The 25,763-nt window shown below is 38.1% G+C and overlaps 2 protein-coding genes and 1 long non-coding RNA gene across 6 annotated transcripts in view; 1 reads left to right on the top strand and 2 right to left on the bottom strand.

Annotated features, from left to right (window-relative positions):
* LOC310724284 (uncharacterized protein) overlaps positions 1-25,763 on the bottom strand; it is a 699,798-nt gene that overhangs the window by 460,607 nt on the left and 213,428 nt on the right. The window lies entirely within an intron of this gene.
* LOC310725561 overlaps positions 1-25,763 on the top strand; it is a 174,882-nt gene that overhangs the window by 97,087 nt on the left and 52,032 nt on the right. The window lies entirely within an intron of this gene.
* Positions 4,116-9,333, bottom strand: LOC310724030 (little elongation complex subunit 1-like). 2 transcript variants are annotated; one of them, XM_083537788.1, is made up of 13 exons: positions 9,323-9,333; positions 8,694-8,772; positions 8,118-8,155; positions 7,888-7,970; positions 7,753-7,789; positions 7,617-7,667; positions 7,149-7,438; positions 6,726-6,894; positions 6,122-6,282; positions 5,683-5,873; positions 4,901-5,001; positions 4,706-4,804; positions 4,116-4,594 (listed from the first exon to the last, which is right to left on the bottom strand). In XM_083537788.1, the coding sequence occupies exons 2-13, from the start codon at positions 8,768-8,770 to the stop codon at positions 4,404-4,406; spliced, it is 1,488 nt and encodes a 495-aa protein (XP_083393914.1). In that variant the 5' UTR covers positions 8,771-8,772; positions 9,323-9,333; the 3' UTR covers positions 4,116-4,403. The 2 variants fall into 2 exon arrangements, with proteins under 2 accessions (XP_083393914.1, XP_083393915.1); XM_083537789.1 differs by lacking the exon at positions 9,323-9,333 and having other exon boundaries at positions 7,149-7,417; positions 8,694-9,118.

Genomic DNA, 25,763 nt, shown 5'->3' with positions numbered 1-25,763 from the left:
TATGATTTAATCAGTTTCAGTTTTAAAAAGCTTTTTTTTGCTTCAGCTACAGTCAATGGAAGTGTAAGACAAAGTCTTGTGAAAAAAAAAAAGCTTGTTCATGTGAAAGAAAAGTGTCAATGATTTTTTTTTTGGTTTAAAATGTAGAAAATGTTCAGCCAAAACATAAGTCGAGTAAAATCTCAAACCAGAGGCAAAGCTCATCTAATTGAGCCACAAGATCTTTTGCATGAAAGTTGTTTTAAAAAGCTTTTCACTTTTTCTATCAGTAACTACACTAATAAAGGAGAGGTAGAGGGAAGATTTGAGCAATTAATAACAGCCCCCCAAAATACTTATCAGAATCAGAATCAGAATCAGGTTTATTAGCCAAGTGTGTTGACACACACAAGGAATTTGGTTCCAGCTGTTTGTTACTCTCAAAAGTACAGACATAATAAAAACCTATACAAGACAAAACAGACACGACAAGACAAAAACATACTATACAAGAGATACAGACAATACAGACAATGTGAGACAGTATAGACAGTGTGGGTAATAAATAGGGATACAGACCAGTAATGTACATAAAGTGTGGGAGTGCATGGTAGTGCAAATGACAGTATTGTGTGCCAGGTATAATAAGAGAGTTTACTATAAAACTTTGTACAGTATATAGAAGCAATAGTGTGTGCAACATATACAGATAATGTGATGACTGACAGTTTTGTGCAGTACTCATAGATATGAGCAGGGAATATAATTATAGTCAGTTGTTAGTGAGGGTGATTGCTTGGGGAAAGAAACTGTTCCTGTGTCTGGCAGTTTTAGTAAACAAAAACTGTCATGTTTTGTTGATTCAATGACAGATTCAATGACTGCAGTGTAGAACTGTATCAACAGCTCCTGTGGCAGACTGTACTTCCTTAATTGACGTAGAAAGTACATCCTCTGCTGGGCCTTTTTCAGAATCGAGTTTATGTTTGATTCCTATTTCAGGTCTTGGGAAATGGTAGTGCCCAGAAACTTGAAGTTCTCCACAGATGACACAGGGATGTTGGATATTGTGAGGGGGAGTAGTGTTGAAGGATGTTTCCTAAAGTCCACTATCATCTCCACAGTTTTGAGTGTGTTTAGCTCTAGGTGGTTCTGACTGCACCATAGCACCAGCTGCTTCACCTCCTGCTTATATGCAGACTCGTCACCATCTTGGATTAGTCCGATGAGCGTGGTGTCATCTGCAAATTTCAGGAGTTTGACAGTTGGGTCACTTGATATGCAGTCATTTGTAAAAAGGGAGAATAGCAGTGGGGAAAGGACACACCCCTGAGGAGCACCAGTGCTGACTGTCCGAATACCGGAGGTAACACCTCCCAGTCTCACTTGTTGTTTCCTGCCTGTCAGGAATCTGGTGATCCATTGACAGATGGCAGGGGGTAGAGTAAGGTTTAGGAGTTTGGAGTGGAGGATTCCTGGAATTATTGTATTGAAAGCCGAACTAAAGTCAACAAACAAAATCCGGGCATATGTTCCTGGGCAGTCAAGGTGTTGCAGAATGTAGTTTAGACCCATGTTGACTGCGTCATCCACCGATCTGTTTGCTCGGTATGCAAACTGTAGGGGATCCAGCAGCTGACAGATGTCAGAGCGACAGGCCTGTAGTCATTCAGTCCAGTAATGGAGGGTTTCTTGGGGACCGGGATGATTGTGGAGAGTTTAAAGCAGGAGGGGACCTCACACAACTCCAGTGATCTGTTGAAGATAGAGGTGAAAATGGGAGACAGTTGGTCAGCACATGCTTTGAGACAGGAGGGGGAGACACCGTCTGGGCCGGGAGCCTTCCTTGTCTTCTGTCTCTGAAAGAGCTGATACACATCCTTTTCACAGATCGTGAGCGCAACTTGAGTGCTGGAAGGAGTTGTAAGAGAGGAAACCAGAGGTGTGATGGGGGCAGACATTGGGCTGGGTTGGATGAGAGGTGTGAAAATATTGTTCTCAAACCTGCAGTTGAAGGTGTTAAGGTCATCAGCCAGGGCTTTGTTTGCTTCAGTGGGGAGGGCTGCTTTTCAGCTTTTCAGAGTAGCTTCTTTTGGCTATTCTGATTTCTTTTGTCAATTGGTTCCTGGCCTGCTTGTACAGTGCTTTGTCCTGCCCTCTGTATGCATCTTCCTTGGCATGTCAAAGTTTTTTCAGTTTGGCTGTGAACCATGGCTTGTTGTTACTAAACTTGCAGAAGGTTTTGGTTGGCACACACGTCTTCACAAAAACTGATGTAGGATGTCACAGTGTCAGTCAGCTCATTCAGGCTGTCAGTTCCAGCCTCAAAGACACTCCAACCAGTGCAGTCAAAGCAGTCTTGTAGTTCCTGCTTTGCCTCACTGGTCCATCTCTTCACTGTTTTGACTACAGGCTTAACAGATTTTAGTTTCCTGTATGTTGGAATAAGATGAACCAAGCAGTGATCAGAGTTCCCTAAAGCTGCCCGGGGTACAGAGCGATACGACTCCTTAAGAACAGTGTAGCAATGATCCAGTGTGTTTTTCCCTCATGTCGGACAGTTAATATGTTGCCTGTATTTTGGAAGTTCAAGTGTTAGTTTTGCTCTGTTAAAGTCTCCAAGGATAATAAAAAGAGAATCCGGATGTTTTTGCTCCAAGCCAGATATTTGGTTTGCCAGGTTTTGCAGTGCATCATTCACGTTGGCCTGAGGTGGGATGTAAACTCCGGTCAGAATGAATGAGGAAAATTCCCGCTTTGAGTAAGTTTGGGCTGCAGTATTTATCCAGCACTGTGACATCTGTACACCAACGTTCGTTAATGTAGAAGCAGATTCCGCCGCCTTTCTTTTTGCCCGATAGCTCCATTACGCGATCCGCTCGGTGTAAGTGGAAGCCCAAGAGAAGTAATCCGCTGTCCGGGATTGAGCGACTGAGCCAAGTTTCAGTAAAACAGAGGTTTTGATCTTCTCCAAAATCACAGACAGAAACGTCTCTGCTAAGGCCTAAATAAGACGGAAAAAAATTATTATTTGATATATACAACTAGACCGGGTTTAGGAAAACTACTAGATATTGTATAAACCAAAACCTAAAGTCAAAATTTGCCAGGACCAGTGAATTATGGATCGACTTAAAACAATTTAAAACTCAAATCCACAGCTAAAGAATAAAGTGTTTAATTCGCATGCACACTAAATAAAACAGAAGATAAGAACTGACCTCGTTTACACAAAACTCAGAAATGACATGTTTCTCTTTATCTCTCAGAACAGGAAGTTCACTTGTTCCTGTGAGAAGTGCATGAATCCTGTCTGTAGGTAAAACATCAGAACAGGACTTTTGTAGCGTTTCTAATGCACTGGAGATGAGAGATTGTGTTGTGTGTGTTGTGTTTGTAGGATCAGGTGAAGCAGCATCAAGTCGTGGCTTTTGAGCTTTCCTGGGTGGTGACATGTCTGATCCAACGTTCGTTAATGTAGAAGCAGATTCCGCCGCCTTTCGTTTTGCCCGATAGCTCCATTACGCGATCCACTCGGTGTAAGTGGAAGCCCAAGAGAAGTAATCCGCTGTCCGGGATTGAGCGACTGAGCCAAGTTTCAGTAAAACAGAGAGCAGTGGAGCATGCAAAATCTTTGTTTGTTCCGTTAAGAAGAGTTAGTACGTCCATTTTGTTCGGCAGTGAGCGGAGGTTCGCCAGGTGAATCGACGGGAGCGCAGTTCTAAATCCCCTGTCGCTTCCCCCGCCAGCGTCTCCTCCATGTGCCATAGAGAGTAGCTGCTGCTCCAAGTAAGATCTCCAAATAACTTTCCGGGTTTGTAAAAAAAAAGTGTCTGGAGTGAACTCCCCGATGTTAAGCAATTCTTCTTTAGGGTAAGTTATTAGGGTAGGGTAAATAAACACACAGACAATAAACAAAAAGAAAGAAAGTACTAGAGAGAGTCATGCCGAGGCCGCCATTCGCGGCGCCATCTTGACTACCATCTTCCCCTTTTTTGTGAATAATTTTTCATCTCTTCAAGTTGCTTAAACAGATCCTCAAAGCTGTCGCTGTCAAAGACTGGTACAGAATCCAGGATCTCTCTGCTATTGTGGGGGTCTTCAGTATGATTCTGGGCTCCAGACTGGTTAAAAAAGCCATATTCCTCATTTAAAATGGAAAAGATGTCATCGTTCAGCCAAATGAGGATTCAGCCCTGGGGGGCCTCAGTGCTCACTGTGGTGGGTTTGGAGATGCAAACTAACTGAAGTGTCCTGTAAGGAAGTCTATAGCATACAGACTTTTAAAATAAAGATGTAAACTATAATAAACTGATAATGCTGTACGGATCATAAATAAATAAACATTTTATTTATTTACAAATATCTATACACAAATAGAAATCTGATTTATTAATGTACAAAGTTTTAGAGTTAAATCACGATTATGATATTTGTGACTTGGTCTGACGACAAAGGAAGCTGATTTGCGTAATGCATTTGATGACGGCTGGGGGAACGGGCTGTGTGCTGTTTTTCCTCCATGATTCCAAAGTCTTCAGAGCTGCTTCAGGGTTGCTGGGTGCCAGATCATGAATTGCATAGATGACTGAGAGCTGCACTTCCCATGGCATACCTGCACCAAACATCCAATACAAAATTAGTATCTGCTGAAGTACAAAACTAAAAATCAGAGAATAAAAATAAAGATCGATAAAAATATCTTTATTTGATGCTTCAGAAATACCTTTTGAGAGTTGTTGTGTTACAAACTGATTTATGCTTTTTGCCAGAATTTGAAATGACATTGGCAGGTTCTCCTTAAGTCCTAGTTGACCAAGTCGCCCTGTTTGAGAAGAACAAAGAGACCACGAGTGAAAAGGTGAGAAATCCAGAAATAATCTGAGATGATGCTCTGAAACAGGATTTATAGTAAACTTACCAAGTAGCCTGAAAACTGCTGCTACACAGACGTCTTGGAACGGTGTTTGCTCTGTTCTTGCTTGCCTCAGCCAAGTGTTCAGGATCAGCCAAAGATCCTTCCTAGTAAATAAAAAAGAGGAGAAATCGATATGTTGAGGGTCTTTGTGGTGGTTATGGAGCAGCCATTGTGGTTCTACGATCAATTATGAGTTTATACAAGAATGGGAACTTGCAATATTTCGAACAACCACTAGAACTTTGACCCTTAATGGAAAAAGTCAGGAATAAGAACTAGGTCCTAAAAGGTAATGATGCTTTATAATGTACTTTACAACACTGAGAAAGCCGGGGGCAGAGCACTGGGTCAGAGATGACTACAGCACCCCTGGAGCACAGAAAGTTAAGAGTCCTGCTCAAGGTCCTAAGAGTGGAACTTTGTGATCCTGGGGCTTGAACCCCCGACCTTCCGAAAAAAGACCCTCTCATGGTGAAATACTCACAGCTAAAGATACAGAATTCTCTCTGACTGCCTGAACACTGATCCTGGAAACTTCATATATAAATTCACAATAAACATTTCCTTACAAAAACATCACTATATCAACAATTACCCAATTTGTCCCTGTGAGATCTTATTGTATTAAAGATTAGATATAAAAATGCCGCCTAAATAATAACTTTGCAGCTGAAATTCTCTCAGCACTGATTTTATAGAAAAATAATTATTAATTTCTGATCATTCAGATTTAAATATTAAAAAGCTGAGAATGAAATATGTTGAAGATGTTTTGCATTCAGTACCGTATAATATTGGTAATGGTCCAAGTCCAGCCCATTTGTGCACACAGAAGATCCAGGCTGAAGATGTAGTTCCAGGTAGCAGGGCAGAGATCATAACCATACCAGCTGTTCTCCAGGAACCTCAGACTGCTGTCTTCCAGAAAAGACTTTAGGGTGCTGGTGATCATATTGTAGATGTTTCTTGGCGGCTCCTGGCAAAAAATACAACATTATTTAATACCCAGTGCAATAAAACACTGTTTAACTGACAGCATAGTTCAACATGCTTGTACAAAGAATTTGTCCCACTAGATTACACTGATACTTGGAAATTAAAAGTAGATTAAGAAAGCAGAAAAATACATGAAAAGTCCAGTTGAAAAAAGATGCCTAATAACAGTTCTGGCCTGCCAGTAATAAACATTGACACTAAGAGGAACACTAAAGATCAACAACTTACCTCATCCCAGCGCAGATAGTTGCTGAGCAAGTAAAATATCTTTCCCTTTGCTTTCAGGTTGCTCACTACGTGAATTGATCGGCATAAAGAACTTTCATGGGACAAAATACTCGGCCATGCTGTGATCATGACCATAATCACTTTAGGGGCTTCAAGAAAGTCTGCAAAGCAACAAAACAATAAGACGTAAATACAGTGTATAAAAAGAAATACATTGGATAGATAAAGTCAACACACCCTTAAAAAATTGCAGTTTTTTTTTTATATAAGATGGAAACAACAACATTAATAATATAAATATGCAAGCCAGTGATTCAGTCAAGAAACCAAAACCATGTGGGAAAACACCATACTGACAGTGAAGCATAGTGGGTTTAACATAATGCTTTCGGGCTGCTGGTCAAAACGCTGAAAGAAAACTGAGGAATTTCAATTTCAACATGACAATACCCCAAAGCACACATCAAATTAAACAAAGACATGGCTTCAGGAAAGAAGTTTTTAGATCACATTAAAGATTTGTTAGATCACACAATTTACTTCTCTGTATAAGTGTCTAGATCATTTTTAGTAGATAAGTAATGAAATATCAGTATAATCTCACCTTCTTTAAGGAGTCTGTAGGCAAGAGCATGTGCTTTGTGAGAGTCTCCTCTCTGTTGACACACGCCTACATAAACCCTACAGAGAGACTGCAGGAGATCATGTCCCATAAACCCTCTCTCCGCCTTGATCTTCTCCAAAATCACAGACAGAAACGTCTCTGCTAAGGCCTAAATAAGACGGAAAAAAATTATTTGATATATACAACTAGACCGGGTTTAGGAAAACTACTATATATTGTATAAGATATTGTATACTAGATACTAAATACTAGATATTGTATAAACCAAAACCTAAAGTCAAAATTTGCCAGGACCAGTGAATTATGGATCGACTTAAAACAATTTAAAACTCAAATCCACAGCTAAAGAATAAAGTGTTTAATTTGCATGCACACTAAATAAAACAGAAGATAAGAACTGACCTCGTTTACACAAAACTCAGAAATGACATGTTTCTCTTCATCTCTCAGAACAGGAAGTTCACTTGTTCCTGTGAGAAGTGCATGAATCCTGTCTGTAGGTAAAACATCAGAACAGGACTTTTGTAGCGTTTCTAATGCACTGGAGATGAGAGATTGTGTTGTGTGTGTTGTGTTTGTAGGATCAGGTGAAGCAGCATCAAGTCGTGGCTTTTGAGCTTTCCTGGGTGGTGACATGTCTGATCCAGTTCTCTTTGCTGTGGGGTTTGGGCCTGTATGAATATAAAATAAAACTGCACAATAAAACTGCACAATAAAACAAAGCTGCGTGTTTGATTTCTGCATAATGAATATAACTTTCAATCTGATCATCTGATCATTTGAGGGAAATCTACAAATAGGTTTAGCACATGTTTATATAAATCTGTATCCCCTCTAGAAAATAGTTTATAACATGTCACATCTAAATACCTTTGTCAGCTTCCTGCTCGTTCTCAGTCTGCGTGGAGGAGCACTTTTTCTCTGTAATGACAAACAATTTATTACAGTCAAAGCAAATACCTTTTACATCAACATCTACAGAAACTCAGAGAGATTTTAGTGTTACCTTTGTTCAACTCATTTCCCTGTTTGAAGAGTTTTTCCTGTTGAGGATCAAAAACAAAAATTAAATTTAGTTTTATTTAGTCACAATTCTCACTTCAGTTCAATGACGTCTGCGTTTGTAATCAAAAGAAAGTACCTCGATTAAGCAGATGCTTTTCTCGAAGCTACTGATTGTGTACTTCAGGCCTCGGATTTCCAGATTTTGTCTGGTGTTCACTTCTGTGAAATAATTTACAAAATGAAATGAAAAGGTGCTCAGATCACATTATCACATTATATGCTCATTAAATAGAACTGAATCATGCAGTAATAATGAACTTGTACTTTCTTACACACTGAAGGCAGAAATATAAAAGATTTACACACCTTTAAGTTCCGAAAGCTGTTTTTCAACACTGGCATTTCTGTAGGAAAGAAGAAAAGAATTCAAATAGAATATATTATTATATTATTATATTAAAGCTGCAATTTTTTCTTCATTGAAAATGACACAAAATAATTGTTATAGTTAGTGTTACACTGTTACTAAAATTAGAATTATTATTATTATTATTATTATTATTATGAACACATTATTAGATATTAGTTTCATTATAAGCATTTGGATTAAAAAAGGAAAAAAATGAATTAAACAATTCCCTAGGTTATATATGTGTAGCATACAATTACAGAATACCTTATCTAGAGCAACAATTATCTCATTTAAAAAATTGAGAAGTTGAGGGCCTCACTCAAGGGCCCATCGATGCGGAATTTGAACTCACGGCCTTCTGATTAGACCTTTTTAACCACTGTGCTACCCCTTTCTTCATTCTCTGTGTACGATGTTTACTATAAAATGATGTGTGTTAAAATAAGCGCTTCGAGCCAATCAGAATAGAGAATTCAACTGAGTTTTGGGCTAAAATATAAACAGCAACAACAACAAAAAAAAAACCATACTTGTGAGTTCTGATATTCTGCATCTTTAGAGTCTTCAAAGGCTGAAGCTCCGACTGGCTTGTGCGTGTCGTTTCCATTTCTGTAGATTTTTTCTAGTCTTTACTTCAAGTTTGATGAATCTGGAAAAACAGAAAACAGTTTCAATCACAAATCCTCTAGTATTTTCATTTTTTATAACAATCACATGTACGATCATGCTCAGTGTTTCTAAAGTGTATTTTTCCCTTTTTTTGTGTGTGCAGATTATCCACAAGGTGACTATTAGAAATATAATGATGTGTAGGTTTTCATGAGAAGGGGGCGTGGAGTTTTGGAGGAGGCGTGGTCTGGGGGCGTGGCGCACACCCGCTCAGCTCCAGAAGGACGTTTTGCCGGTTCGGTTTTTATGAATGACGATGGGACGTGTTTACTCAACTGCTTACAGCCTTTAAGGTATTTGTGAAAATAATGTAGTAATGGTGTTACATATTTCGAGGATGTTGGAAGTTTATTGATATGTTTCATGCTAGCTAGATCGTGCTTCCCGGAAGTTGTGAGTGCACACGTGACTAACGCGTGACTAGCGCGGATCATTCATGAAATCGGTGAAACTAAAGATCAGGTTCGTGAACATGAACTTGTAAACTTACCGCTAGTGTGTTTCTTCTGAAATGAATCGCGGTTGGTGCGCGGTGTTTCGGCTTTTAAGCACGCAGCGCACTGTGACGTCACATGTGTTATTGCGTCACGTGTGCGTTGCATTACAACGCCACTGTGTTGTACAATAGATATAGAGTATGTGGTTTGTCTACAGTTAAACACTTTACCTTGTGGGTATCTAACTAAATAAACACTATTACACAAGGACTAATGGAAATTGATCTCATCTTACATTTTCAATTCTCAATTCTATCATTATTTGCTTTGAGAATGTTGATGAAGGAACATAGAGACGGTCAAGAGAGGAGTCGTGGTATTGTATCAGGAAGTCTGGTGTGTCTGAGTATGTGAGGGTGATGCAGGACATGTGTAAAGGGTGATGCAGGACATGTGTGAGGGTGATGCAGGACATGTGTGAGGGTGATGCAGGACATGTGTGACAGCAGTGAAGTGCATTAATGATCGGCTCTGAGCCCTTTTCCGTTTTGGACAGGTTGACGGACGAGGTCAACTCTTTTTTTTTTATTGATGCACTTCAGACAGAAAGACACTTAGGCGAGAAAGACAATGGAACAGTGGTTAATTTGGTCCAACAACAAGTTATACATACAATCACAATTATGAATGTGAGCATCAAGAAAGAAAGAAAGAAAGAAAGAAAGAAAGAAAGAAAGAAAGAAAGAAAGAAAGAAAGAAAAGGAAATAACAACAGAAAGAACAAAACAAACAAAACAAACAAAAAAAAAAAACACCCCAAAAGATTTTGCACCTAAGTACATTAACACTCTCAAAAGATATATGTTTTCCTTTCTCCTTTCTACATCTACCAAAAAGTCAGGGACAAGGGGAAGAGCTCAAGAAGGCCAAACAAAGAGAACAGGATTTTATTTTTTTCCCGTTCCTCTTTCTCTTAAATATTATAGGAATGGTTGCCAGGTGGTGTAAAACTTTTCTGTAATACTAAGTAATGTAAATCTGATCTTTTCTATTTGAATAAACTGAGACAGGTCATGTATCTAATGAGAAGAACTGGGTGGGTGAGGATTCTTCCAGTTCAGTAATATAAGTCTCTTTGCTACTATTAAACAAAAGGCGAGCATGTTTGATTGTAAGGATGACAAGGAGGGATTTATGGGGTTGAGTCCAAATAATGCTATTAGGGGACATGGTTTAATATCTAAAATGAAGTATTTAGAGATTGATTTAAAAATTGATGTCCAGAAAGAGGTCATGGCTGGGCAAAGACAAAAAGTATGATAAGAGTAGCCGGAGCCGCCGACACGATCACAAGTTGGATCCAAACCAGGGTTGATTTTAGATAGTTTGGTCTTTGTCCAATACACTCTATGCAACAATTTAAACTGGATTAACAAATGACGGGCGCATATAGATAGTTACTCTTTATTTTAGTTACTCTTTATTTTAGAAAGCGATGAAGAGCCCGATTGAACAACGAATGAAAAAATTGTTTTATAAATATTAGAGACAGTACCCTTACAGAGTTTTGTTTCTAAAACTCGACCAATCTCTTGTTTAGGAGGTGGGTGCAGGAAATGAGAGGATGTGTTCCTTACAAAATCACGAATTTGGAGATATCGGAAAAAAATTAGTTTTAGGGAGGTTGAATTTTTCTGACAGGTAGGAAAAAGTGACAAATGTATTTTCCTGAAAAAGATCATTAATGTTTACAATGCCCCTTCTAAACCACAGTGCAAAGGATCCGTAATAAAGCATGCAGAGGCACGTGAGGACGGACGAGGTCAGACAGGAGTCTCTCCGTGGACTATGATGGTTGCCGACGGTATTGTGATCCGTGGTGAGAGTAGGGAGCAGGTTGAGAAGAGTCTGGAGACGTGGAGGTGCATCCTGGAGAGAAAGGGAATGAAAGTCAGTAGACACGTGTGTGGATGAGAGGGAGAGCAGTGGAGTGGTGAAGGTGTGTGTGTTTAAATACCACAGTTTTGAAACCATCTCAGAAATCGTTTAAGGAGGTCATGACACGATCAATTGTCCTTTTAAAGATTGTGAGCTGACAACCAGTGTCCTTTTAACTTTCAGTAGCCACGAATCTGAAGGTTTGAACTTTTTCTGTTTTTCTCGCTTCTGATGTGCTTCTAAAAGAAAATCTGGAGATCCCAAAAGGTCTACCTTTGTTTATGAGGGAAAAGTCTGGAAACTTCCTGAAGTCCTGCCTGGTAAGTGTGTTATCAGTGTGTTATCAGCATATTCTCTCATACCTGAGGTACAGATCCTGTAAAGAGAAAACTGTTCCAGCACAAATAAAGTGATACACTATATCGCCAAAAGTATTGGGACACCCCCTGAACAGGGTTTGATTACTTTTATATTTATTATAGTAACAAAACACAAAAATGTTTAATGATTTAATATTTCATTATTTTGTACATTTTCTTTAATTTCGAATCATTAGAAGAGGTTCAACATTGGGTTCCTCTCATATTTCTCTGAAGCTCTGCACATTTCTTCTCTTTCTCACACCGATTCAGGGAATCCTGGAGCTCCATGCTGGTTTTGTTCCGAAGTGACCTCCAGCTGAGCAATTGCAATTTCCTGATTTCGTATTTTTTTGTATGTTTGTCACACGTTAATGTTTCAGATCATCAACCTCATTTAAATATTAGTAACAATAACACAAGTGAACATGCAGTTTTTAAATGGTCTCTTTCTCATAGTGGAGTCATGAACACTGACTTTAACTGAGGCAAGTGAGGCTGCAGTTCTTTGGATGTTGTTATGGGGTCTTTTGTGACCTCTTGGATGAGTCGTCCTTGTGCTCTTGGGGTAATTCTGGTCACCTGGTCACTCCTGGGGAGGTTCTCCACTGTTCCATGTTTTTGCCATGTGTGAATAATTTCTCTCACTGTGGTTCACTGGAGCCCCAAAGCTTTAGAAATGGCTTTATAACCTTTTCCAGACTGATAGATCTCCATTACTTTCTTCCTCATTTGTTACTGAATTTCTTTGGATCTCAGCATGATGTCTAGCTTTTGAGGATCTTTTGGTCTTTTGAGGATCTTTTGGTGACTTCACTTTGTCAGGCAGGTCTTATTTAAGAGATTTCTTGATTGTGAACAGGTGTGGCAGTAATCAGGCCTGTGTGTGGTGAAAGAAATTGAACTCAGGTGTGATAAACCACAGTTTTAACAGGGGGGCAAACACTTTTTCACACAGGGCCATGTAGTTTTGGATTTTGTTTCCTCTCAATAATAAAAACCTTCATTTAAAATCTGCATGTCGTGTTCACTTGTGTTATCTTTTACTAATATTTAAATTAGTTTGATGATCTGAAACATTAAAGTGTGACAAACATACAAATAAATATACACATTGGTGTGAAAAGTGTTTGCCCCCTTCCTGATTTCATTCTACTACAGAAGTATGTACTTGATATACAATGCTATTTTTTTCTTTCTTTGTCATCCAACAGCCATTTAGTTGAATCTTCTGAGGAGAAGTGGGTTCCACACACCAGCCATCAACCAGAAAAGAGGTTCAAGCAGTCTCCAAACTCAGCACCTGTTTCAGCTCTACCAGTAAGAGTGAGAGACAGAAAATCCCAGTCTGTACATATCTCACCTTTCGCACCACGACACTTTAATCTCTGGACTTGCACAGCACAGTGCACTTTATATTTAATTTAATTTTTATACCACACCATACTGCACAAGGACACTTTACTGACCTTTACACCACACCATACCGCACACGGACACTTTACGGACCTTTACACCACACCGTACTGCACACGGACACTTTATGGACAACCCACCACTAAAAAATTGTCTACTGTTTACACTCTGTTACACATTGTTTACTGTTTCACTGTTTACTGCCATTTTTTGTATATTCACATTTATAGATCTTTGTATATCTTTTATATCTTTATATTCTATATTTTATTTCATTTTATTATTTTATATAGTTCTTTTATACCTCGTACTTATTTATCTGCCTTCTTTTCTTTTTCCCCCATTCTATTCCCTCATGCCGGACCGTCGTAAAAAGCATTTCACTGCATGTCGTACCCTGTATGTATGTGTATGTGATGAATAAAATTTGATTTGATTTGATTTAAATCTTCACTGGTTGTATCCCCCAACACACCTGAAGAGAGGTGGAATCAATAAATTTTACACCCCAGCCAGTCTGTAGACCATCTGTCATGGCACTTGTTGATGAGAAGATGTTGGGAACGGGCTACAAACTGTTTGTTGAAGACTTCTACACAAGTCCAGCACTGTTTAGAGATCTCCTAAAAAAATAACATCTGGGCATGTGGGAAAATTCAGTACACAAACTCCCGAACCATCACCAACAAGCTTCTGAAAAAAGCTCCTTGAGGCCTCATCATTGGCTGAGAGAAGAGGATGTGCTGTTTGTAGAATGGAAGGATAAAAGGAAGGTCCAGATGTGCTCCATCATTCACAGAGGCACTGAAGGAAGCATTGTGCTACTTTTATTTTCATTACTTTCTTCTTCTTCCGTTTTTCTAATGTTCAAATACCAGTCTTATGCTTATTGTGTGAATTTTATTATTCCCAGTACATTTGGTTATCAGGCTGCTTTTCCTCAAACAGACGGAGGGAGAAAAGGACTACACACAGTCTCAGAATAATGTTTATAGGAATCTCGTTTTTATTGTATTTTCTTCAAAGTTGAAATATAAACTCATTACACATGTGACTTTTAACCCGTCACTATTCTGGATTGCTTCAGGACCGAATTCATGTATTTATATATAAAAGAAATAATGTTTTATGACGTACACATTTTTTTTCTAAGATACTTCAGCATCTATGGATGATGTAAAGCCCAAAGTGTGTTCTTTCAAAAGAGAGGTAAATTGTGTGTGTAGCACACTGTTGTCAGGAACTTTTACCATTGAAAGTCAGGAAGGTCATTTTCAGCTGTGAGGCCCAAAAGTGGGGCTGAAACCGAACAGGGTTCAAGAAACCGGGTTTATTTTCATATAAGTAACAGTATTTAGTTCAGTAAACTTAAGTTCATTTAAAGGAGAATTCAGTGCTGTTTAGTTCAGTAAAGTCTTCATTTAATCCAAAACTATTCGATTCATTAAGTTCAATTATCCTCAAATTAATATTTTTACATTCAATAAAAACAAATCACTTCCCGTGGGCTCACCACCTGCAGGAGGGACCGTAAGGGACGGTGCTGTGAGGATTGGGCAGCAGTCGAAGGCGGGGGTTACTGCTTAGACTGCTGCCCCCGCGACCCAAAATACGGATAAGCGGGAGAATACGAAACGAAACGAAACGAAAAACAAATCATCCAGTTTCATTGATGTTTATTTAGTGAATAATGCATTTAATAAACAATTGGTTTCAACCTTATAGTTAAGGGGAAAAAGTAGATAAAAATGCACCAGTGGTTTAAAACAAAACCAATATAGAAACATTTATTCCAGCTTATAAATCCTATAAAACATGCAGCATTAAACATGAACTTCCAGCAGATGAACATCTCATAATACTGTCTGGATGTGAGAAATGTACAGGTTGTTTTAACTCCATACACATGAACTTACTTTGATCAGAAACACAATCATACTCCAAATCAATTAATCAATAAAGTCAATAAAAGAATCCCAAACTGCTGTGTGTCTTGTCCTAGCCATTAATGACGTCATTAGAGTTCCACTACTTCTAATTACCTGCTGTGACAGTGATTTTTTTGGTTTTGGTCAATACTTTAAAAGGGCGATACAAACTTTATACAATGACTGTAATAATTCAGTTAAACTCCCGTGGGGAACAACTCATCGATTTAGTATTTCTCGTGGCATAAAACAAGGCGACCCAGCGGCACCCTTTTTATTTCTGTTAGTTATGCAAACGATGGCGTTACATTTGCATAATTATTCCTTTCAAGGCATCAGTATTAGGGACAGAGAAATTAAATGTCTTCAGCTTGCTGATGATACAGCTATTTTTTTGAAAGATCTATCACAGGCTAAGAAAAGTATAGAATGCCTTAATATTTTTTCTGAAGTGTCAGGTTTATTTTCAAACATAAAAAAATTTACTCTTTTTCCACTTAAAGATGATGCCATTCCTTTTACCCAATTTGAAGGTATTCCGATTAGAGAGGAAGTAACTTATCTTGGTATCAATATTTGCAAAGATCAGTTGAACAGAGTACAATCTAATTTCCAACCCCTTATGCTAAAAATGAAAAAGAAATTTGATATGTGGCTCATGAGGGATTTATCACTCAAAGGTAGGATTCTTTTGTCTAAAACCGAGGGGTTGTCTCGTTTAGTCTATCCTGCTAAAGTATTAGATGTAACAAAATATTTTCTTAAAAAAACTGATTCAACTCTATTTAATTTCATATGGAAAAACAAGCCTCACTATTTAAATAAAAATAATTTATGTAATTCATATAATCAAGGAGGTCTGAATGTGATTGATTTTGCTACATCTAATGCAATTTTCAAGTTGAACTGGATTAAAAATTATATTAAACATAAAGATGAGATGTGGTATATAATTCCAAATCTTATCTTTGAAAAAGTTGGTGGCATAGAGTTTCTTTTGAAATGTGATTTTGAGGTCAACAAACTCCCTATTAAGTTATCTAATTTTCATAGACAGACGCTCTTATACTGGATTCTTATATACAAACATAACTTTTCTCCCCATAGGCAGATCATTTGGAATAATAAATACATAAAATATAAGAACAAATCAATTTTCTATACTAATTGGGTTAAAAATGATATTTTAATGGTCTCACAGTTGATAAATAATAAAGGTTATTTACTTACATATAGTGAATTTCTTGAGAAATTTGGTATTCCAATACCTCCGTGTGAATATTGTATTGTGATTGATGCAATTCCAGCAGGATTTCTAAGGCTGTTAAAGGGCCTCAGTGATTCTAAACCTTCAACATTTAAAAAAGAGATCTTATTAAACGGTATTGATATCAAAGATAGAAAATGTAATAATACATTTTTTAGATGTTTAATTCATTGCCCTGCAACATTTTGAAGTAAGTACTTCTGGAATAATCACTTTCAAAATATCAACTGGAAATTAATTTGGACTTATAACAACAAATTCTGTGTCACGAATAAAGTTAATGAAGTTTACTTTAAAATTATACATATAATTTATCCAACTTACCATTTTCTCAAGAGATACAAAGCCGATCTTTCTGAGTGTTTTGTTTTTTTGTGGAATGGATATAGAGACTGTTTTGCATCTTTTTTTTGAATGTATGTATGTTCAATTTTTCTGGACTGATGTTAAATATTTATTTACTAGGTTGAGCGGATCTAAAATTAACATAAGAAAAAGAGATGTCATATTTTATTTTGAAAATAAAGATATAGATAAAAGTCACATCTTTACACTAAATCTTTTAATATTATTAGGAAAGTTTTATATACACAAATGTAAATGGTCAGAAAGGAAGCTCAATATCTCCCAATTCAAAGTTGATCTGAGGATTTATTTTAAAACTCTTCAAGGTCTTTCAAATCGGAAAGCAACCAGAACTATGAACATATTCAAAGAACTAAACTCCTCTTTTTTATTGTGATTATTGGTATATACCCTCATTGTTTCTTTTTTCTGTCTTTTTTTTTGTTGTTTTTTTTTTTCTAGGAAATGTGAATACCATGTTTGTAACATTTTACTATATTTTTGATTGTAAACTGTTCATTATATAAAAAAAAAAAAAAAAAAAAAAAAAAAAAAACCTGCTGTGACAGTGAGCTCTTATACACACCACACTGCCACCTACTGGTCATTTATGATTCTGCAACATTCATAGAGTCATTCCGGTCAACTTCCGGTTCTCAACTCGGATTCACTCGCTTTATACACAGTTTACAGCCGTTTTTATCTTATTTATGACTGTAATATCGCTCTTCTCTCAGGAACAACAGAAAAGTTGTGAAGACGCCATATTTTATCTGCTCTTTACCTCTGTAATGTGCGCATGCGCATAGTGAGTGTGTGTGTGTGTGTGTGTGTGTGTGTGTGTGTGTGTGTGTGTGCATTTAATAATCTGATAGAGAAGTTAGCAAAAGAGAAAGAAGAGAAAGCCATTCTGCTACAGACGGTGCAAAAGCTGGAGGCTACTTTGGCTTCTGAGCGAAAGCAGCAGGAACAGGACATAAATAATAGAGAAACTTTACACACCTTTAGGTCAGTCTTTCTACCCAATGTGTGTGCGTGTTCGTTCGTGTGTGTGTGTGTGTGTGTGTGTGTGTGTGGACTGTATCATCCTGTGTGTATAAATACGTGTCTGCCACCTGCAATAAACCCGAAGAGGAACATTGCTACATTGTGTGCTGTGTGATTCTTCCCTGAATTCAGAAAGGCATTACGGAGCATCACAGGTCGTTTGGAAAACTTCTCCAAGAATTAAGTTTCGTTTGGGCATGATAAAAATCTAACACTGTGAGGAAGAGAAGAATTGTGCAGAGCATGAGCGAGATAATTTGATGAGGGAACGAGAACAACAGGAGGAACATGTTGCTCAGCTGAAGGCCACTTTGGAATTTGAGAGAAATAAGTTGAAGGAGAAAAGAAAGAAGGCCCAACTAGACATGAAGAAGAATAACAATTTACAGCTCCAGACTATCAGAGAGCTCCAGGATTCTCTTAATCACTGTGAGGAGGAGAAAAATAGAGCAGAGCATGAGAGAGATTATCTGATGAGATACCAGGAGCAACTGGAGGACCATGTTGCTCAGCTGAATGCAACTTTAAATTTTAAGAAAAATAAATGGGATGAGGAAAAAAAGAAGGCTACACTAGATATGGTTTGGAGTTCTAATATGTTCCTCTCCTCCATTCGAGAGCTCCAGGATACCGTGAATCACTGTAAGATACAGAAGAAGACTAAAGAGCTTGAGAAAGATCATTCTGAGAAACCAAGAGCAATTGGAGAAACATGTAGCTCAGCTGAGTGCACTTTGGGTTCTGACTATGAATAACACCAGCAAGATGAGACGAATCTGGACATCAAGAACAGGAACAGGAAGCTGAACCTCTACAAGCCCAAAGAGTCGCAGAAAATCTCTGAGGTAACAAAGATTCTTAGGTGAGGGAAGAGAAATGAGGATGGAAACCTGAGAGTGACTGGAGGAAGCTGTACAGCTGTTCAGCAATATGACTTCAGAATAATAGATTTATTTTAATAATTCAGTCCATTCACTTTGGTCAATTCAGTTTGAAAAGATTCGGTTCGGTGATTTTGACTTATTAGATTCAGTTCAAGTAACTCGTTTCAAGAGAGTTCGGTTCAATCACTTTTATGCAAAACAATAAGGTTCAGAAGAGTCGGTTCACCGTTTCAGCTCGACCGAGTCTGAATCCATAGATAGTTCCATAAATGTCCTTTCAGCAGTCTCTCAAAAAACACAAAATTACATTCATTTTAATCAGCTTCATTTGACTTCTGTTTCATTTATTTAAATCACAAAAAATCAGCTTAAAAATTAAACATGAACCCCCTGTATGTTAAACGGTAAACAGTTTAAGATTTAGACAGTTTAATATTATGAAGAAAAACATTTTGCTTTGTTAAAGATCAGCATCACATATAACTTGACCACAAAACACCATTAATAATATTTGTACAGAATTAAGTAAAAAGAAAGTGTTGACAGGACCACTAGAGGGCAGTGTGAGACTGACATCTGACAACCAACTGCAGTTGTTATAATTATAATTATAATTATTATTATTATTATTATTATTATTATTATTATTATTATTATTATTATTATTAATTATTATCATCATTATCATTATAATAGTTTTGGGGGGTTTATGAATGTTCCTTGCTTTGATGAGGATGTGTTGATTGTATAACACTCAAATAACATTGTTTAATCAAACCAATTATTGGAAATGTAATAATTTTATCTCTTTGGGTTTCATAAATATGTGCATATAATAATAATAAAAATTAATCATTATTAAATAATAAATGTTTAATTGAAGACCTTTATGTACTAAGCACCTCATTGCAATAAAGTATTACATTCTAAAGTCCAGTAAACACGACATGGGAGTCAATTCCTTGTAGCATTTTCTTGAACTTGGTTTGCAGGAGAAAATCTGGTTTTGTTGAAATAACAGGTTAACAGATGATAACTGGATAAATAAATAATGAATAAACTCAACTTGGCTTCCACTATTTCCTATAACTTCATGGTGTGACTGATCAACTTTATTCCCCTGTAGTTCCCCTTTTCTCCTTCCATAGTGTCCAACTTCTCTTACAGCTTTAATGGTCATCACATGACCTTTACTCGCAGGAGGTCCTGGATTCGACCCCCAGTGGAGCCATGCCCTTGAGCCTTTTGGAATTCCTATTTTCCATTTCTGTTACAAGCACAATGCAGAAACACCAAAAGTTGTTTATTTATTTCCAGGATTGAGTAACAATTTGTGACAAATACATAAACCTCATTCATGTTTGCTAGCTGCATGGTTCCACTGGGGGTCACAGAAGAACCTTCTGCGTATAAAGCAGATGTAATGACCACTACCCTATGGATCCACACAATCACCTGCACCTACATATGTTTCCGGATTGCAACTTTCCAGCTTTAGGAAACTTCTTCCCAATGTACCCTCAGCTTTCTGCTCTTGGTTGACAGTAATTCAAGTTAATTTCAAATACTGTAGTACATGAATTACTATTAATTCATTAATATGAGGAAGATTAATCCTCATCGTTGATCCTCATAGAGTGGCTAAGAGGATCTACTCTAAATAGCTGTAAAATCAGTTTTCAGTCAACGACCCTGCTTCAGTGAAGAAAGACCTGAAAGACATGGTGCAGTCATAAAAACCTGGAGCCTAACACGCTCAAAACAGTGGAGATGATTGTGGATTTTAGGAGAAACCCCCTGCTCTCCCCCCACTCACCATAATGAACAGCACTATGGCAGCAGTGGAGTCATTCAGGTTCCTGGGTACCACCATCTCTCAGGGCATGTAGTGGGATCTATTGCTAAACATTAACACATGAGAACAATTAGATATCAGTTGCGCTGGCGCAACTCCGACAACTAAGAGGTTAAAGCCATACCTACCCATCACCTCCTCATCACCTCTGTTCCCTTCACCTACATGCCCATTAAAGACTGCCCCAATCACCAATCTTTCATTCCTAGGAACACCTTCTACCACTCCATCTAACTCACTCCAGAATTTTTCCTTCTCCTCCATCTCACAACCCACTTGTGGAGCATAAGCACTGATGTTTTGAGTTTCATCATATATGAAATATAATCAAGCTGAATTTACATGACTGAATAATTTGTATGAACCTGTTGTAGTCTACAACACAGTCTGGAACAGGTACATCATATCATATTATATATATATATACACATCATATTATGAATCTAAGACATTTCCCACTAAAACAACCTGTTGTCATTAACCCCAGAGTGGTGAGGACCTGTATTTGGACGGGGATGGCATGGTTCCAGCGTGTTTCCCTCTGTAGTACTGGACCCAATTCAACACATAGATCCAGGGGGACAGCTGTAGGAATCTAAATCAGCTTATTAGCCAGTCATCATCATGGGCCAAGAAATCATCATGGTCCCTGGAGACTCTTTTTCTCCTTAATCTTCCATTGGCGTAATCTTCCAGCAGTGTCATCATGCAGCATTACACACGGGAGTCACCACAGCATTTATGTTTTATTCCAGCTCATTATGGAAAGATAAAATAAACCGATATTTGGTCCTGTGCCATGAATATAAAAGCAATAATAGCTACAGAAAAGCTCATGCTTCCCTCTGTAGCGGGTATTTAAATCCTATTTAAAATGCTTTCAGTGATTCTACATTCTGTTTCTATGAAGTGTTTCAACAGTTTGCATGTTAATTGGCTGTATGGTGCATTAAAGAGCATTTTAGGTGAATTTATGAACCACATCTGGCTGGAAAAGACACCTGTCCAAATACATTTGACCACACAGTGTGTATCAGCTAAAAAGCAGCCGCTTCAGATCAGTTGCGTTTCCACTGGGATTCAACTCTAAAAGATCACTTTTGATTTTTATTATATTAAATATTTTATATTATTTATTTGATTTTATTTGTTTGGACTTTTCTTTCCTCAGAATTGCTTGGATTTTCCTCCTGTAGCTCCGAGAGACGTCGTGTTCCAGGTGGAGGATGAAGACCCTCTGCCGGGATGAAGTGAACTGTACAATCCCTGGAACAGTGAGTTTCTGAGCTTTATGGATTTTATTCTCTTTAAAACACAGAGTTTATCATTTATTATTATTATAATTATTATTATTGAGAAAGAAATCACCCATAAAATCCCCAAACAGGCGGAAAGGTGATCAGGACCATCGGTACCGAACACAAAATGTTCCTCATTTTGTGTTTACTCCTGATCATTAGCATAAAAATCACAGACTTGCAGGAAAAAGTGGATAAATTTGTCTAAAATAAATCAGTTATCAGCAAAAACAACTTCCTCCTTTCTGCTAAATTTTGATATTCAAATCCTTGTTTGGTCAATTATTCCCTGGTTCTCCTACAGCTGATGTTCTACTGTATACATCATCTACAGGAATTTTTGATATCCCCAGTCCTGAGGTGAGATACTGAACAGGAACTAAAGAGATAGGACTTTAAACTGTTGCTCAGAGACGAGTCCATAACATCTTCTCTTCATCTTCTTCCTCTTATTCTCTTCATCTTTTTCCTTCTCCTCCTGATCCCCTGGTGTTGGACAGAAATCACTCTGTAACCTATAACATAAAGCTGTTCAAACACTATGTGCTCTATATTTATCTCTATGTGAAGCTCATGACTGGTAGGAGATGAGCTGCTTGGAGGAGACCGAGTCCTCACAGGGGACGAGCTGCTTGGAGGAGACCGAGTCCTCACAGGGGACGAGCTGCTTGGAGGAGACCGAGTCCTCACAGGGGAACGAGCTGCTTGGAGGAGACTAAGTCCTTACAGGGGCCAAGCTGCTTGGAGGAGACTGAGTCCTCACAGGGGACAAGCTGCTTGGAGGAGACTGAGTCCTCACAGGGGACGAGCTGCTTGGAGGAGACCGAGTCCTCACAGGGAAACGAGCTGCTTGGAGGAGACTAAGACCTTACAGGGGCCAAGCTGCTTGGCGGAGACTGAACTCCTGATCATTAGCATAAAGATCACAGACTTGCAGGAAAAAGTGGATAAATTTGTCTAAAATAAATAAAGAATGATAACAAAGATTGATAATATTTCCATAAATGTTGCAGTGAGCAGAAATGGACCTTTCGGCTAATGGTGTAGGAGACATCATCATTAGACTCATGCTAGCCGGGTTTGCTAACGCTGCTTTTGTGTTTGTTAGTTTATTAGAAACGTCTACTTTTTGACTAAAAGATGAATAAAACTATATTTAAGTTAATAAGATAACATAAGTTACATTAGTACATAAGTTTACTTATAGTTCACTAAAAATCTGTGTAGTGTATGACTGAGTTGTTCCTCTGTGTGCTTCAGTAACTGCTGTTAAACTGAGAGGAAAGAAAAATGGGTTTAGTTCAGCAGAAATGAACTGATAAACAGTGTTAGGAAAAGACAAAGTGTTCAAATATTTACTCAAATATAAATTGTGATAACTTGTTAAAAATGTTTTTAATGGTTTAATAGGGGATTTATTTAGGTTTAAACACACAAGCTGGTGGTGAAGGTAATATTGATTATAGATTCCTTTTACGAGACGCGTCTCACTGTGTGTTTGTCTCTTCGGACACAGGAAGACGGAGACAGGACACAGCATCAGTCTCCTCCAAGCAGCTCGTCCCCTGTGAGGATTTGGTCTCTTCCAAGCAGCTCGTCCCCCGTGAGGACTCAGTCTCTTCCAAGCAGCTCGTCCCCTGTGAGGACTCGGTCTCCTCCAAGCAGTTCGTCCCCTGTGATGACTCGGTCTCCTCCAAGCAGCTCATCCCCTGTGATGACTCGGTCTCCTCCAAGCAGCTCTTCCCCTGTGAGGACTCAGTCTCCTCCAAGCAGCTCGTCCCCTGTGAGGACTCAGTTTTCGCCAAGCAGCTTGGCCCCTGTAAGGACTTAGTCTCCTCCAAGCAGCTTGTTTCCCTGTGAGGACTCGGTCTCCTCCAAGCAGCTCGTCCCCTGTGAGGACTCAGTCTCCTCCTAACAGCTTGTCCCCTGTGAGGACTCAGTCTCCTCCAAGCAGCTCGTTCCCCTGTGAGGACTCGGTCTCCTCCAAGCAGCTCGTCCCCTGTGAGGACTCGTTCTCCTCCAAGCAGCTCGTCCCCTGTGAGGACTCGGTCTCCTCCAAGCATCTCGTCTCCTACCAGTCATGAGCTTCACATAGAGATAAATATAGAGCACATAGTGTTTGAACAGCTTTATGTTATAGGTTACAGAGTGATTTCTGTCCAACACCTGGGGATCAGGAGAAGAAAGGAAAAAGATGAAGAGAGTAAGAGGAAGAAGATGAAGAGAAGATGTTATGGACTCGTCTCTGAGCAACAGTTTAAAGTCCTATCTCTTTCGTTCCTGTTCAGTATCTCACCTCAGGACTGGGGATATCAAAGATTCCTGTAGATGATGTATACAGTAGAACATCAGCTGTAGGAGAACCAGGGAATAATTGACCAAACAAGGATTTGAATATCAAAATTTAGCAGAAAGGAGGAAGTTGTTTTTGCTGATAACTGATCAAATGCTACACTAGGGCACTTTGTATTTGTGAAAGTGGTGTTACGAATCTCACGTGTAAACATTTGAATTGTTTTTATGCCTCATTAGTCTTAAAACTAACATTTATAGAACTGACTAATAGAAAGTGTATTTTTTTTCATGGATCACCTCAAATCAGTGTTACATTCATTGTGTGTGTATAATGATGGCATGTCAGCTATAAGACTGATGAAGGAAAAGTCAAATCCATATTAAGTTTGTCACTTTTTTGTTTCTTGTCATTATTTGTTGTCCTTTCCATGTGCTGCTGTACACAGGTGAACAGAGATGTCCATTCCACACCAAGCTTTTTACAGAAATGACCAAATCTTGATTTTATTACTGCTAAAATAATTTTATAGGAGTTTAGTTTCTTATTTTAATACCAATATAAAAATCCCATACATATTATGGTGTAGTGGTGGACCAGTTGAGAAAACACTAAGTGCTTGTAAAAAGACTGGCGGCAGATCAAAATCAATCACAACTTTCATTAATGTTTTTTCTTTGTTAAATACATTTTTGGACCTGATTGTATTCAATAAAAAATATGTATTACAGTTAATTTACCTTGTGATTAATTTACCAGATTATTTTATTCTTATGATCATTTCTTGCGGAGAAACGTCTTAATAAATAGATGATTATGATTAAAGGATGATAAGAGACTATAAATACTACCATGTGTTTAAGTAAAAAATCTGTTTGCGTTCAGAGTTCAGAGAAGGTAAGTATAATGAATAATCTAAGGGATATGAAATAAAGTCTTTGTTAAAAGTGCAGTGTTGTCAGGAAACAGAAGGAAGCGAGGCCAGGTAGCATGAATGAATGATTTCTTGTCTAATAGCTCATAACACACATCTGACACGCGCCAATCATGTGTCTAATCATTGTCTATTTTCAATGCACTTCTACTCCCCCTAATGGTCACTTTAAGTATAACAGCAACAGGTCAACACATGCAGTACAAACTAATTACACCTCAAATTAAACCCCACGTTTTTTTTTCTTATCAAAATCACATTCCAAACTGCAAACACGTGTTTTCTGTTAAATTATATAATTCTAAATATTTTAATACCCTACTGTGTCTAAACAAAGAAGCGCTACCGGAACTCGTGTAGGGTTTACAATCACACACCACTTCCTTGTCTTAACGCCACCTGTTTTCTGCTTCGGCGTTTGAATCATTGAAGCCCCGCATCTTTTGTGACGTTGGCATCCCTGATTGGTCACATTTCACGGTAAACGCACCAATGAAACGGCCCCCTAGAAGGCTTTCAATGTCATGACAACTTTGTTGTGCTGCTGTTCAACACAAACATTTACTGATCACAGCAATGAAGCGAAAACAAACAGCTGAAATGTTTTTAATTGCTTTAAAATGTTTTGAACAATCCGCTCTCCAAGACACCAAAAAAAATTTTTAGCCAAAAAGAGCGACTTTCAGAAGAAAGAAGGAGAAATAATGACAGATAATAAGACGGGTAACAGCTACAGCTGCTTCTCCTGCTGTCAACTTTATTCAACTTTATTGTCATTGTACAGAGAACAAGTACAGAGACAATGAAATATAGTTATCATTTAGTTCCTAAAACCACAATAAATATGAATCTGTCATGCAGGAAATATAAAATGATTTTTTGTACTGACTGAGTAATGCAGCACTTATAAAATATTTGTACTACAACAGT

The sequence above is a fragment of the Silurus aristotelis genome (genome assembly GCF_946808225.1).
Source record: "Silurus aristotelis genome assembly, chromosome: 1".
Taxonomy (NCBI): domain Eukaryota; kingdom Metazoa; phylum Chordata; class Actinopteri; order Siluriformes; family Siluridae; genus Silurus; species Silurus aristotelis.
Note: the sequence above shows the minus strand (reverse complement) of the source record. Positions and strands in the feature narration are given on the sequence as shown.